This window comes from Panulirus ornatus, chromosome 6 (genome assembly GCF_036320965.1).
Source record: "Panulirus ornatus isolate Po-2019 chromosome 6, ASM3632096v1, whole genome shotgun sequence".
NCBI lineage: Eukaryota > Metazoa > Arthropoda > Malacostraca > Decapoda > Palinuridae > Panulirus > Panulirus ornatus.
Window position 1 is genome coordinate 39,352,179 of NC_092229.1, and position 16,842 is coordinate 39,369,020.

At 40.0% G+C, this 16,842-nt stretch overlaps 1 protein-coding gene across 1 annotated transcript in view; it reads left to right on the forward strand.

Moving 5' to 3' along the window:
• Nucleotides 1-296: 296 nt before the first annotated feature.
• The window catches only part of LOC139748912 (uncharacterized), a 112,648-nt gene continuing 96,102 nt past the window's right edge, over nt 297-16,842 (forward strand). The window contains exon 1 of the mRNA XM_071662274.1: nt 297-324. Coding sequence (XP_071518375.1) covers nt 309-324 — 16 coding nt within the window. The 5' untranslated portion in view covers nt 297-308. The remainder of the gene's footprint in view (nt 325-16,842) is intronic.

Sequence of the window (16,842 nt, forward strand, 5' to 3'; positions counted from 1 at the left end):
ATGTATTATGATCGTATCAAATACTTCATTGAAATAACTCATAAAGTTATCAGTAATTAGTCTACACCTGTTTAATATCTAACAGTTTTGAAATTCGCGGTACGAAGACATATATTCCAAATTTCAAGACAAGCACAACAATGACATACTTACATTAAATTTGGTCGTAATTTGTTAATTCTAGTGTCACAAATTATTTCATAGAAGTATAATTCACAAATATAGAAGCCATTGTAATATCAGATGGTATTAGTAGTAGTTAGTAATGATGTATGTACATTACTTCACGTTCAAACACGATTGCAAAAATGTCAACAAACAGCGGTAGCTATACAGATCAATTATGTGTATTACAACCATAAAATTCACCTGAGAATTGTGATGATGCGGCAGTCAATCAACTTATATCAGATATTACAGCCATACCATGAATTATGAGCAACTTTGATGGTATATTAAGATTTATGTGGAAAGAAAAAAAAAGTTTTGGCGGGCATGTTACAATTTCCAGGTGTAGCTATACATTTGTAATTCTGTAATCATTAGTACTTTTCATGAAAAAAATATAGTTAAATCACACAATATTAAACAAGACAGTAAAGGTATTTGAGAACCTTTAGACAGCATCTCCAATCCATATTGTTCTGGTGCCATACATATTCTCAAGCCACTGACAGTAAACATTGCCCAAATATCTGATGTTTCTTGCCATCTGATTTATTAACAATCAGATGGATTGAGTTTTGTATGTATGTGTGAACATGTTGAGAGTTTGGAAGTGTTACATATACTTGAGGTGTGATGGGTTTGTATCGACCTTCCCTAAGCTTTACTAGTGTGAATTAGGTGCTTCCCATGTTAAGCTTTGAATTTGTAGTTTAGGCATCAATTATATAATTGTGGGAGACTGTTCTATTCAAGTACAATTCCTTGGCAGAACAAGTTTTGCCACAAAATAACTATTGGCCAATTGTTTGAAGTAGGTCTGTGCAGTCGATAACTATTATATCATTGCATCTTCAAATGCTGGTGAAGTGTTTTGATGTTAAAATGTTATTTGCATGCCATGATTTGGAGCATTAAAGTTCACTGAATAGTATCAAGGAAATGTTTTGAGTGAAAATGGAAATTATGAATATGAGTTATGAGAGGGTATGATAGGAGGTGTGGGATGGACAGGAATGAGTGAAAATTATCGGGAAAGAGGAAAAAGAAGGGTGTGTAATTCTGCTGTCACCAAGAGTATGGGAGGGTGTTACGGAGCATGGAATAATGTGGGTGAAAGGAAAGATTGGGATTGTGAAGTATGCATGGTTATATGCATATGCACCTGTGAATACGAAGACTGAATGAGGTAAGGATCAAATGAAGTTTTTCTAGTGAAATTTAATTTGAGTGACTGTATAGATGGTTTTGAGAATGAGAGAAATGTGGTTGTATTGGGTGATATGAATGCCAAAGTGGGATATGATGAAATTGGCAAGATAGTTGGTATATGGGGAATGTTGGGAGTAAATGAGAATGGAATCTATCTTGTGGATATTTGTTCTGAGAGGGGTTTATACCTTGCAAACACCTTTTTTCAGCACAAGATAATCCACAGATATACTTGGATGGAATGGTGAAAGAGAAGGGCAAAAGGCTTTGATTGACCATGTGGCAATGGATGAAAGATTAATAAAGGCTGTGCTGGATGCTAGAATTGAGAGAGGATTCTTTGGAGACTGACCATTTTGCAGTTCTTGTGGGGATTAGGATCAGGGAGAATTGGAGATATGGTGTAAGGAAGAATAGAGAGGTAAAAGTGTTGGCAAGTGAGAAGATGAATTAGGAAAAATGCAGGTAGGAGTATGAAGGGAAGGTATCTGTAAGCTTAGATGGAATTGCAGTGAATGTAGGAATGCAGTCATGTGTGAATGAGGTGTTTAAAATGTTTAGAGAAATACTATTAAAGGTTGTAGAATCAGTAGCTGGATGCAAGGCAGAGATACAGGAATAAAAAGGGCAATGCATGGTGGACAGAAAAAATAAGAAGTGGTGTGGAAGAGAAGAAAAAGGCATATGGTAGATTGCTCAGTAGGAATGGAAGTTCAGCAGAGGAGAAGGGAAGAATACAGAAGATGTAAATAGAATGTTAAGAAGCTGACAGAGGAAAGCAAAGAAAGATTAGATGAACATTATGGAAGAAAGTTAAGTGAAAAGTTTTGGGATGATATGAAACTATACTGGATGGAGGTGAAAAAGGATTGAAACTATACTGGATGGAGGTGAAAAAGGATTGAGGTGGATGTAAGAGTGTAAGTGTTGATGTGAGAAGCAAGGAAGGGGAAATGCTGAATCAAAAGGAGGAAGTGAAAGGAAAATGGAAAGAGTATTTTGAACTGATGGATGTGGGAGAAGGTAGGTCAGCAGTTGTTACATGCATAGGTATGGAGGATGGAAGGGGCTACAATTGCAGGGGCCTTTAGTTAAAAGGAAGGTAAGATGGCCGATAATGAGGCTGAAGGTAGGAAAGACACCTGTAGTGAATAGGATTAAAGCTGAAATGCTGAAGTATGGAGGAGAAAGTGTGATAGAGTGGAAACATTTGTAATTCAGCGTGGAAATAGAAGTTTGTGCTTAAAGGGAAAGGTGCTAAGGATTATCGGGGAATACATCTGTTAAGTATACCAGGAAAAGTGTATGCAAGAATATTAATTGACAGATTGATGGAAGTGACTGAATGCATAAGTGAAGAGCAAGGGGATTTTAAGAAAAGAGGGGATATGTGGATCAGATTTTTGTAGTAAAGATGACAGTGGAAAAGTATTTAGTGAAAGGTAAGAAATTGTATGCCGCTTTTATGGATCTGGAGAAAGCATGTGACAGAGTCGGGTGGAATGTTTTGTCGGATGTGTCAAGAATGTATGGTATAGTGGGACAACCGTTGGATGGTGTAAAAGCCTTCTATAGAGAAGCAAATGCGTGTGTAAGAGTGGATGGAGAGCTGAGCTAAAGTTTTGGGATGCATGTAGGCATGAGGCAGGGCTGTGTGATGTCACCATGGCTTTTTAATATATATATATATGGATGGAGTGATGAGAGATGAAAGCAAAACTCGTGATGGGGATTGCAGAGATGGAGTGTGGCAGTGAGATATGGTGGGTAGTGGTAAGCTTGTTTGCAGATGATACTTTGTTGTTTGCTTAGAGTGGAGAGGAGTTGCAGAAGGTTATGAGTGTTGTATGATGTTTGTAAGCCTAGGCAATTGAAAGAATATGCAAGTAAAGTGAAGTAATGATGTTTGAAGGGAAACATAGTGAAAATATAGATTTTGTAAAACCATTTAGTGTGTAAGAAAGGGTACTAAATTGCAATGTGGATATGGAGGGAAAAAGACTGGAAGAAGTTTGGGAATTTAAGTATATGGGAGCTTTCTTGTGTAAATTTAGTGATATGGAAGGGGAGATAAGGGAGAGAGCAGTACAGGGTAGAAGAGTCATTGGGTCCCTTAATAGAATAATGAAGAGTGGAGGTGTAAGTATGGAAGTGAAGAGAGGATTAAGGTACAGCAAAGTCCTCCCAACTCTGACCTATGCTTCCAAAAAATGGAAATGGAATGAGGCACAGAGGTCAAGAATCCAGACTGAGGAAATGAGTTATTTGAGAAGAGCATGTAGTGTGACTTGATGGAATGAAGAAATGAAAGGATGTATGAGAGATGTGGTATGGCAAGGAATGCAATTTAGGGAGTGAATTTTTGAGTGTTAGGATGGGTGAAATGTAATACTTTGAGATGGTTTGGGCTTATGGAAAGAATGCAAGACTGGAAGTTTACAAGGAGAGTGTATGATAGTACAGTTAAGGGGTTGGTGTGAGTGGAAGACCACCTGTGACATGGGCAACTAGGGTGGAGGAATACTGGAGGGAGAGAAATAGTGGAAGAATGCATGGAATGGTATATGCAAAGAGGCATGTGAGGACAGGGATGAGTTGAGACTCTTTTGCCGTGGCCACCCCTTGATGGGAATTCCCAGAGGGAATGGGTGTCTGAGATATAGATAGATAGAGTAGGGTTATGTATATTGAGGGAAGTATTGGGTAAATTGATGAAAAGGATATTAAGGAAGCTCAGTAGGGATATATATATATTAAGGAAAATGTTGGGTAATTTAATGTAAAAATAGGTAATACATATGTAAATATCAACAAAACCCTATTAAAACCTCACTTAGTAACCAAAATGATGACAGAAATATATCAACAGTTTAGAAGTGGGCAGCTGAGGATTGCATGTTTGTCTGTTTGTTGACATTTGGCACCATGTTGATATATTTTTGTGAGTTTTCCTGTTATATTTCAGTTTTGTAAATCTTGACTTGGGGATATCAGGTTAGGTATTTGCAAGTTTGGGTAAATCTTTACGAGTGTATTACAGCACCTACTTTTACATTAACTCACAAATTTTCTTGTACTCAAGTCACCGCATTTCATATGAAAAATAAGGTATATTTGACCTCAACAGGTATTTCTGTAATCACAGTAATTCAAATAATGAACATTGACCATAAGAAGCCATTTGCCAAAGCTAGTTTCACTATAGAGCTAAGATTGACCTTTACCATTATTTGAATTTCCTCTGAAAGACTGGTTTTGCCAGTATGAAGACAATGGTGAAGTGTATCTTAGCTCTGCATTGCTGCTGGCTTTAGATTTTGATTGATTTTGTCCTAAAGTGCTTTTGTTGTGTATATAGAACACAGTAAAAGTTTAGAGACATGAATTTGAGTATTGCATTTTATTGAGCAGTGTTAAGTAAGGTGACAGTAGAGTATATCAAGGATATTGTTGGGATAATGTAAAAGTGGATAATTCACTTAGAAAAATGTATGGATCTCATAACAACCTCATGTAACCTCTTTAGTTGTCAAGATTTATTTTGCTGGTAAAAAATCTTGTCATAATATACCAGTTACTACCATGATTGAGTACCACACTTATGTCACAATTTGTCAAAGAACAGTTGAGAGCAAGCAGCTAAGTAATCCTTAGCAGTAGACAAGTTTTAGCTTGCTATCATTCTTTGTACTTGATGAGGTTAAGTAAGGTTTTCATAGAGTTGTTTTTTTATTTTATAAGTGTCTTATTTTATGTTACAGGAATCAACCTCACAATTGCTATTGTATTTTCCACTGGCATTGCAGGATAGAATTACTCACTAGTCAGATATTACCTATCAAAATTTTTTATATCTATTAGATCCCCTCTTGTCCTTTTCTTTTCGAATAACTGTAGTTTCAAGGTCTTTAAACTTTCATTATAACTTTTGTTATGTAGTCTGACAGCAAGTTTGGTGGCTCTTCATTGAACATTTTCCAAATCAGTAGTTTCATTATTGAAGTACTTTGACCAAGCTTGGACACAGAATGCTAGGTGTGGACATACAAATGTATTATACAGTTTCAAAATTTTTTTCTATCTGCAAAAGTATTCCTTACAGATCTCACAACATAGTTCACTGTCCAGGTAGCTTTGATGCACTCCTTTGCTGGTTTTATGCCATACTTATCCATACTCAATTGTCTTTTCCCTCTTAAATCTCATTTAGTATTTTTATACTGCTTCCATTTTTCATTCCATTTTGATATTTTTCATTTCTCTTCCCAAAGTGCATCCATTTAGAGTTTTTACATGGAATATCAAAAGCCAGTCTCTCAACCAGTCACCCAAACTTGTTTGACAAGCATATTATTCTCTCAGTGCTGTATGATTACTATTTGTGTATTACAAGGAGAGAGTTTAACACTCATATTGCCCCATCTCTTTACTTTATATAGATGTACTACGTCTTCTTTATTGACATAGTACATCTGTATAAAGTAGGAAGAGAGGAAAGTGATTGGTTCTCAGTGAATGTAGGTTTGCGGCAGGGGTGTGTGATATCTCCATGGTTGTTTAATTTGTTTATGGATGGGGTTGTTAGGGAGGTGAATGCAAGAGTTTTGGAAAGAGGGGCAAGTATGCAGTCTGTTGTGGATGAGAGAGCTTGGGAAGTGAGTCAGTTGTTGTTCGCTGATGATACAGCGCTGGTGGCTGATTCATGTGAGAAAGTGCAGAAGCTGGTGACTGAGTTTGGTAAAGTGTGAAAGAAGAAAGTTGAGAGTAAATGTGAATAAGAGCAAGGTTATTAGGTACAGTAGGGTTGAGGGTCAAGTCAATTGGGAGGTAAGTTTGAATGTAGAAAAACTGGAGGAAGTGAAGTGTTTTAGATATCTGGGAGTGGATTTGGCAGTGGATGGAACCATGGAAGCGGAAGTGAATCGTAGGTTGGAGGAGGGGGTGAAAATTCTGGGAGCCTTGAAGAATGTGTGGAAGTTGAGAACATTATCTCGGAAAGCAAAAATGGGTATGTTTGAAGGAATAGTGGTTCCAACAATGTTGTATGGTTGCGAGGCGTGGGCTATGGATAGAGTTGTGGGCAGGAGGGTGGATGTGCTGGAAATGAGATGTTTGAGGACAGTATGTGGTGCGAGGTGGTTTAATCGAGTAAGTAATGATAGGGTAAGAGCGATGTGTGGTAATAAAAAGAGTGTGGGTGAGAGAGCAGAAGAGGGTGTTTTGAAATGGTTTGGTCACATGGAGAGAATGAGTGAGGAAATATTGACCAAGAGGATATATGTGTCAGAGGTGGAGGGAATGAGGAGAAGTGGGAGACCAAATTGGAGGTGGAAAGATGGAGTGAAAAAGATTTTGAGTGATCCGGGCCTGAACATGCAGGAGGGTGAAAGGCGTGCAAGAAATAGAGTGAATTGGAACGATGTGGTATACCAGGGTCGACGTGCTGTCAGTGGATTGAACCAGGGCATGTGAAGCATCTGGGGTAAACCATGGAAAGTTCTGTGAGGCCTGTATTTGGAAAGGGAGCTGTGGTTTCGGGCATTATTACATGACAGCTAGAGACTGAGTGTGAACGAATGGGACCTTTGTTGTCTTTTCCTAGTGCTACCTTGCACACATGAGGGGGAAGGGGGTTGTTATTTCATGTGTGGTGAGGTGGCGATGAGAATGAATAAAGGCAGACAGTATGAATTATGTACATGTTTATATATGTATATGTCTGTGTGTGTATATATATATATGTATACGTTGAGATGTATAGGTATGTATATTTGCGTGTGTGGACGTGTATGTATATACATGTGTATGGGGATGGGTTGGGCCATTCTTTCGTCTGTTTCCTTGCGCTACCTCGCTAACGTGGGAGACAGCGACAAAGCAAGATAAATAAAATAAATGATAATACTATGTCTTCACTATTATGTATGTATGTATTTGAGCTGTAGCTTGCCAAGTGAGGTCAAAGGCAGAGCTCCCAAGCTGAGGATTCTCTATTCTCATTGATCTAGAGCAATTTATTATCCACCGCACCTATATTCCTGACTGCAGTGACCACTTTCCTAATACCCTGGATCTGTTTTTCACTTCTTATCCTTTGTGCTGTAGCTGCACAATCTCACCCCATGTGGCTCATCTGACCACACTTTCATAAAGTTCTGGATTTTAGTGGCACTTCCCCCTCCTTCAACCTCCTCAAAATGTGAATATTGGCACCTTGATAAAGCTGACTGGTATAACATGGGAAAGATTTTTTCTAAACTTTCTTTCATAGGTCGCTGTCTTTCTTGTGGTAATCCTTCTGTTTATGCCAGATGCAGGAATGGAAGCATGTAATCTCTTTTCTTCCTAGACTACTACTACTTCCAATCCATGGTAAAGCCATTCTTGTTCTGAAGCCATTTGGGCAAGGGATAGGTATATTGGGCTTGGAAATATTCTTCTTCCTCCTAATGTCTTTCAACTTTTATCATAGTCTGTAGTAGTCTTTGCAAGTATGTTGTCCATGAGGGAAAGCATTCCTTTATCCAAACAACGTGCGATAATATCTGCTCTTCATCCTCTCATAGGTTTTTCTGGTATATAGCTAAAGGCATTGCTAACAATTTCTGTCACTATACCTTTCCTTCACATTGCCATTCTGATGGTACTATATGTGTCTCTCTTGTTGACAGGACAATTCTCTTTGGTCCTGGTTCTTGTCTAACTTTGCCTTGGGTGACTCTAACATTCCCTCAACCCTTGATGCTCCTCTTACTAATCCTGTCCCCCCGTCTGTAATTTCCTTTTGAATTGTCTGAAAGATGCTTCTCTCTTTAGACACAAACAAGGCTTATAGACCTGATGGAAACCATCCCCTTGTACTGAAAGAGTGTGCCTTCACAATTGCGACTGTGTTTGTTTCTGTTTCTATATAAAAACTAAAACTTTTCCCTTCTTAGAAGCATGCATTGGTACATTCCATCCCAAAGAAGAGTGACCTATTTTTCTCTTGCTTTAACTTATGATATTTCCAAAGTCTTTGAATCCCTCCTCAACTTTCATATCCTCAGACATCTCGAATCTAATAGCTTTGTCTCTGATTACTGTACTAAGTTAGCTTCCATAAGGTTAGATCCACTGGTGATATCCTTTCCTGCCTTAGGGAAGTCTATGTAGTTGCCCTTGATATATCTAAAGCTTCTGACAGTGTGGCATTGGGGTTCTTGTTTTTCAGATTCCTTCTTTTGGCTTGTCTCCCTTACTTTGCTCCCTCATATCTGTCCTCTTTTCTCACCAGTCTATCTCCATGATTGTTGATGGATCAGCTTCTTCCCCTTTCTCCATCAACAGAGGTGTCCTTCAGAGTTCTTTCCTGTCTCTGACATATTTTTCTTATAAAAGATAAACAATTACACTCCTCTGCATTACATTCCTCCAAGTCCTTCAGATATGCTCCCTCCCTCAGACTTGGACAGGATATCTCAGTGGGACAGACAAAATATGGTTGAGTTTAATGCTGCCAAGTCCCAGTTTCTGCCCATCTCTCTATAGGATATTTCTCACAGCTTGACATATCAGTAATTCCACCTTTTTACTCCATGAATATGCTTGACATTACTGTAATAGCCACCCTGTCTGGAAGCCTCACATTACAGAAAGTTAGATCTGCCTCTAAGAGACTGGGAATCCCAGTTAGATGTTGAAAATTTTCTTACTAACAGTCACTCTGTTTAAACAAAGGATTGATTTGTCCTTGTTGCCAAGTCCTCTCCGAGATATCTAAAACACTTCACTTCCTCCAATTTTTCTCCTTTCAGACTTGCATCCCATCTAACTTGGCCCTCAACCCTGCTGAACCTAATGACCTTGCTTTTACTCACATTAATTTTCAAGTTTCTCCTTTCACACACTTCCAAAACTCAGTCACCACCTTCTGCAGTTTCTCACTTGAATCAGCCACAAGTGCTGTATCATTGACGAACAACAACCCCAGTCCCTCTCATCCCCAAAAGAATGCATACTTGCCCCTCTCTCCAAAATTATTATGGGGTTGTTAGGGAGGTGAATGCAAGAGTTTTGGAAAGAGGGGTAAGTATGAAGTCTGTTGTGATGAGAGAGCTTGGGAAGTGAGTCAGTTGTTGTTCGCTGATGATACAGCACTGGTGGATGATTCATGTGAAAAACTGCAGAAGCTGGTGACTGAGTTTGGTAAAGTGTGTGAAAGAAGAAAGTTAAGAGTAAATGTGAATAAGAGCAAGGTTATTAGGTACAGTAGGGTTGAGGGTCAAGTCAATTGGGAGGTAAGTTTGAATGGAGAGAAAACTGGAGGAAGTAAAGTGTTTTAGATATCTGGGAGTGGATCTGGCAGCGGATGGAACCATGGAAGCGGAAGTGGATCATAGGGTGGGGGAGGGGGCGAAAATCCTGGGAGCCTTGAAGAATGTGTGGAAGTGGAGAACATTATCTCGGAAAGCAAAAATGGGTATGTTTGAAGGAATAGTGGTTCCAACAATGTTGTATGGTTGCGAGGCGTGGGCTATGGATAGAGTTGTGCGCAGGAGGATGGATGTGCTGGAAATGAGATGTTTGAGGACAATGTGTGGTGTGAGGTGGTTTGATCGAGTAAGTAACGTAAGGGTAAGAGAGATGTGTGGAAATAAAAAGAGCGTGGTTGAGAGAGCAGAATAGGGTGTTTTGAAATGGTTTGGGCACATGGAGAGAATGAGTGAGGAAAGATTGACCAAGAGGATATATGTGTCGGAGGTGGAGGGAACGAGGAGAAGTGGGAGACCAAATTGGAGGTGGAAAGATGGAGTGAAAAAGATTTTGTGTGATCGGGGCCTGAACATGCAGGAGGGTGAAAGGAGGGTAAGGAATAGAGTGAATTGGATCGATGTGGTATACCGGGGTTGACGTGCTGTCAGTGGATTGAATCAGGGCATGTGAAGCGTCTGGGGTAAACCATGGAAAGCTGTGTAGGTATGTATATTTGCGTGTGTGGACGTATGTATATACATGTGTATGGGGGTGGGTTGGGCCATTTCTTTCGTCTGTTTCCGTGCGCTACCTCGCAAACGCGGGAGACAGCGACTAAGCAAAAAAAAAAAAAAATCTCCCTAATCACCCCATCCATAAACAAATTAAGCAACTATGGTGACATCACACACCCTTGCCACAGACCAACCTTCACTGGGAACCAATCACTCTCCTCTCTTCATACTAGTATACACACCTTACAACCTTGATAAAAACTTCTCACTGCTTCTAGCAGCTTTCCTTGCACACCATATATTCTTGATACCTCCCAAAAAGCATCTCTATCAACCCTATCATATGCCCTCTCCAGATCCATAAATGCCACGTACAAAGCCATATGTTTTTTAAGTATTTCTCACACACATTCTTCAAAGCAAACACCTGATCCACACATTCTCTGCCCCTTCTGTGACCGCACTGCTCCTCCCCAATCTGATGATCTCTACATAACTTCAGCCTCTCAATCAATACCCTCCCATATAATTTTCCAGGTATTCTAAACAAACTTATCCCTCTGTAGTTTGAATGCTCACCTTTATCCCCTTTGCTTTTTTACAGTGGCACTGTATGTGCATTCCTCCAATCCTCAGGCTTTTCACCATGACCCATACATGTATTGAATATCCTTATCAACCAGTCACCAACACAGTCACCTGCTTTCTTCATAGATTCAACTGCAATACCATCCAATCCTGCCACCATGCTGGATTTCCACACAGCTTTCACCAAACCATTCTCTCTCACTTTGCATTCCATCCTGATCTAACACCCTACATATACCATTCTTATCATAAAACACATGAACAATCCTTCAAAATACTCACTCCATCTCCTCACTCCATCACTACCTGTTATTGCTTCCCCTTTTGCTCCCATGTCTTTTGCACATATTTACCTCCTTCTAAAGCATCTTTTTATTCTCCCTAAAGTTTAAAGACACTCTCTCACCCCAACTCTCATTTGCCCTCTTTTTCCTAATAACCTACCACTTTCTCTTGTATATCTCCCTGTCATTTGCACTCCTTCCTTGTAAGTACTACCCAAATGCCTCTCTTTCCTCTTTCACAAGTATCTTTACTTCTTCATCCCACCACTCACTACCCTTTTTGATCTTCCCACCTCCCACCTTTTGCATGCCACATGGATCTCTTGCACATGCCATCACTGCTTCCCTAACTACCTCCCATTCCTCACCCATTCCCTCACATAAGTTACTCTCACCTTTTACCATTTTACACTCATTCCCTCCTAGTATTTCTTCACACAAGTCTCCTATCCAACCTCACTTACTCTCACCACTCTCATCTCTCTGACAATGTCTCCTCGTTTTTGAAAACTGTAAATCTTCACCCTCACCTCCACAAGGTAGTGATCAGACATCCCACCAGCTGTTCCTCTCAGCACATTTACATCCAAAAGTCTCTCTTTTATACACCTATCAATTAATATGTAATCTGATAGTGCCCCTGGATCATTTCTCCAACTCACATAGGTATACTTGTGTATATCTCTTTTTTAAACCAGGTATTCCCAATCACCAGTCTTTTTTCCAAACACAGCTCTACAAGCTCTTCACCATTTCCATTCGTAACACTGAATACCCCATGCACACCAGTTATACCCTCAACTGCCACATTACTTACCTTCGCATTTAAATCACCTATCACTAATCCCCGGTCTCATGCACCAAAACTTCTGACACACCCAGCTGCTCCCAAAACACTTACCTTTCATGATCTTTCTTCTCATAGCATAGGCACCAATAAGATATAATCACCATTTCTCTCCATCCACTTTCAGTTTTACCCCATCAGTCTAGAATTTACTTTCTTATACTCTGTCACACACTCCTACAACTCTTGCTTCAGGAGTAATGCCTTTCCTTCCTTAGTTCTTGTCCTCTCACCATCCCTTGACTTCACTCCCAGGACATTTCCAAACTAATCTTTCCCTTTACCCTTGAGCTTTGTTTCATTCAGAGCTGAAATATCTAGGTTTCTTTCCTCAAACATACTACCTGTCTCTCCTCTCTTCTCATCTTCATTTCATCCACAGACATTCAGACACCCCAATCTGAGCCTTCGAGGAAGATGAGCATTCCCTGTTTGACTCCTTATGATTCTTTTTAGAAAATGAAGTACATTGAAAGTCCTACCTAGTCAATATCACAGTCACCCCCCTTAAGAAATCAACTGAATATCATGTGCTCCAACTGCTTTGCCACATTTCATCTTGCACAAGGTTTGAATTGTCTCCTCCCTTCATCAAACCTCTTGTCATACCTCTCTTACTTCACATTCCTCTCTAACCCAATCACCGTTACATGTACCACTCCAATCATCAAATACAATCAGCAGTCCTTTTAAATACTCAGTCCATCTATACTTCACGTCATCACTACCTGTTACCACTTCCTCATTTGCCCCCTTTACTAATGTTCCCATTTGTCTTTATTTTTATTACAGTTAACTTCTTTCTAAAACATCTACATATTTTCCCTGAGGTTTAGTGATGTTCATCCCGTCTCTCATTTGCCCAGTTTTTCAGCCATACACCTTGCTCTTCATCTCCTGCCACTTTCTCTATTGCAATGAAAGTCATGTCATGTGAAATTTGGTGAAAAAATATGCTGAAAGGCTAAATGTTTGATGAATAAATGAAACAATTTAGTCTCATGTATTCCAGACTGCTACTTTAATTTGATATTATGACATGTTTCCCCATCTCTGCTCTCTCATTTACCCCCATGTTAGCATAGTTGCTTTTCAGTTTTTTTTTTTTATTTTGCTTTGTCGCTGTCTCCCGCGTTTGCGAGGTAGCGCAAGGAAACAGACGAAAGAAATGGCCCAACCCACCCCCATACACATGTATATACATACACGTCCACACACGCAAAAATACATACCTATACATCTCAATGTACACATATATATACACACACAGACACATACATATATACCCATGCACACAATTCACACTGTCTGCCTTTATTCATTTCCATCGCCACCTCGCCACACATGGAATACCATCCCCCTTCCCCCTCATGTGTGCGAGGTAGCGCTAGGAAAAGACAACAAAGGCCCCATTCGTTCACACTCAGTCTCAAGCTGTCATGCAATAATGCCCGAAACCACAGCTCCCTTTCCACATCCAGGCCCCACACTACTTTCCATGGTTTACCCCAGACGCTTCACATGCCCTGATTCAATCCACTGACAGCACGTCAACCCCGGTATACCACATCGATCCAATTCACTCTATTCCTTACCCTCCTTTCACCCTCCTGCATGTTCAGGCCCCGATCACACAAAATCTTTTTCACTCCATCTTTCCACCTCCAATTTGGTCTCCCACTTCTCCTCGTTCCCTCCACCTCCGACACATATATCCTCATGGTCAATCTTTCCTCATTCATTCTCTCCATGTGCCCAAACCATTTCAAAACACCCTCTTCTGCTATCTCAACCACTCTCTTTTTTATTTCCACACATCTCTCTTACCCTTACATTACTTACTCGATCAAACCACCTCACACCACACATTGTCCTTAAACATCTCATTTCCAGCACATCCACCCTCATGGGCACAACTCTATCCATAGCCCACTGCCTTGCAACCATACAACATTGTTGGAACCACTATTCCTTCAAACATACCCAATTTTGCTTTCCGAGATAATGTTCTCAACTTCCACACATTCTTCAAGGCTCCTAGGATTTTCGCCCCCTCCCCCACCCTATGATTCACTTCCGCTTCCATGGTACCGTCCGCTGCCAGATCCACTCCCAGATATCTAAAACACTTTACTTCCTCCAGTTTTTCTCCATTCAAACTTACCTCCCAGTTGACTTGACCCTCAACCCTACTGTACCTAATAACCTTGCTCTTATTCACATTTACTCTTAACTTTCTTCTTTCACACACTTTACCAAACTCAGTCACCAGCTTCTGCAGTTATATATGAGTTTTGAAGTCAGTTCTCCTCCTTGAATAGGCTTATAGTCCTTTCATATGGTAGACATTATGAACTGTGGTTAATTGTCATATTGTGTTAGTGATTTCAAAGTAAATTTACAACATTTACTATATAGAGGGATGCAGTTATTATAATAGCTGGATTATTTTTTCAAATCGGCAAACTGAACCCCACAGCATGCCCTATATGACCATTAACTTGCCAGGACATCTTTGATAGACTGGAATTTGTGAATTTTTTTAAGTTTGCTATTTACTTGCTTGAAAGCTATTACAGAGCTTGCATTGGCAGGCAAATGTTTGGTTTATAGTGGCACCCTGATACTTTTTTTTTTGAGAGGGCCAGTGTTGTCAACAGCTATCTATAACTTAAGCTACAAACAGATGTATGGTTAATAGACAGCATTAGAGTAATTTTAGGTCTTTTGAGAGCAGCAAATGATTGCCTAGACTTAGTGGAACATCCACAGATATCTGGCCTGACTTTTGGAAGCCTCAAACCTCAGACCAAAGCTTTCTGGCCAGACTTGTCGAAGCCTTGAAGCTCTGGCCAAGGATATCTAAGCCCCACCACCAAACCAGTCACTCTGCTACCTCCCTGAAATGGGAAAAATGAAACAAAAAATAAAACACTCTTTTACTGTAATATGGTTTACATGTAACTGCTATCACACTCAATTTACTCCCACACAACATGCATCTTAGCCACCACCACACCACTACATATCACCATCCCTAGACTAACACAACATACCCCCATTAAACACCAGCATGAAACTGCGCTACCTCTTAAGTTATCCTCAGCTTCCTGCAGTGACATCTTGGAGCCTTCCACACATTGACTCTACAAGATGCCGAATATCGTCCAGTTGTAATTGAAGCTTCTCCCTTAACTCCTTAATGTACCTGGACAAATCTCTTAGATTTCGGCTGTCACATCCTGGCCACTGTTTACTCACATAGGCCTATAAGATCTCTATTGGATCTTGTAGGCCAGTCAAGGAGTGTCTCCTCAAAATATGGCACAAACCAGTCTCTTACAATTCATGCATTGTGGATAGCTATGGCTGCTATCTTGAGCCAAATAAATGTGAAATATTTCTCCCTTTGCAAAATGGTATTAGAACATCTTCCAAGATTTTAACTTATTTCTCAGATGTGAGAAGGCACTCTGTCTTGGCCAGCTGCCCTACACTCTGCCTATGATGCAGCTACTCCTGTGAGACTATAACATTTTCATCTTCATTTCTGCTTATAAAGATAGTTGAAGTTAGGGTATAAAAGAACACTGGAGAGAACAGTATGTTTGTAGTAGTTGTAGTGATAAAAGGACTGACAAAAGATTACCTGCTTACTAAGACAACATGATAAAACATCCAATTAATTGTCAGGAAAATGATGCACTGAATGAGGTAAGAACATCAAGCAAAAATCAACATTGCTAAATGATAATTTGCTTTAATCATACATTAATTTACCTTGTGTTAACTCTTCATACACAGCATGGTCGTAAACTCTGAGAAAAACACCTTGTCAAAATATGACACTTTGCCAAAACTCAAGTGGCATCACGGCATACTGTCTTGCGAATGCTAATCCATCCTCTTTGTGTCTGTGTTAAGGCAGGTTTCTCAGCTGTATGCTGCATTCTAGCTGTAACATGTCCCTTATGGTATAAGTGCAGCTCGTACGGTTAACCTTCCATCGTAGTGGCAATTTCTTGGTCATGTAATGGTGTTTTAACATGAGAGCAACTTGAACAGTAATAGTTCACCATTCTACCTTCCTCCCAAAATTACTGAATCCCCCTTTCTACCATTCTTCTGCTCAGATGGGATGTTTTTGTTACAAGTTTAGGATCCTCTCCCTCAAAGTAAAGGAATATCATACCACCTCCCATCTCCAAAGTATGTCATAGGTGGTAGTTGGTAGGGAGCTTGTGACCAGGCAGGTATATTACCAGCTCTGTCCTGGGTATCGGTAGAGTTGGTGACAACTGGGTAGTGAGCCAGCACTTCAGTGTTTGTAAAGTTACACTCTTCTGACCAAGGTTGGTATTTTTTTTTGCCTCACCCATGTATGGACTACTGGCATTCTGTCCAGAAACATTTACTCTCTCCTTATCATACATAACACTTGACAACACTTAACTTACACAGCTCATTCTTCATAACTCTAGGTTTTCTTTTGGTAAGCACTATGTGCTAGCCCTGCCTTTTGGCAAAATGGTAGGAGCAGTATATAGAAGTGGTAGGTCGAAACATAGGTAGAAGTAGAAGGTAGACACATTAGATAGAAGTAATTGGTAAGAGCATTGGGCAGGAGCGTTAGGTAGAAGTAGTCAGTAAGAGCCTCTACAAACGCTGCACTAGACTTGCCCTCAGCCAGTTACCTGTTAAGGGTGAGGCACTGAAGTTCATTAGTTATGGAGAGACTATTGCCATGGTCACCCCAGTGAGGGAGTTCCTGAAGGTA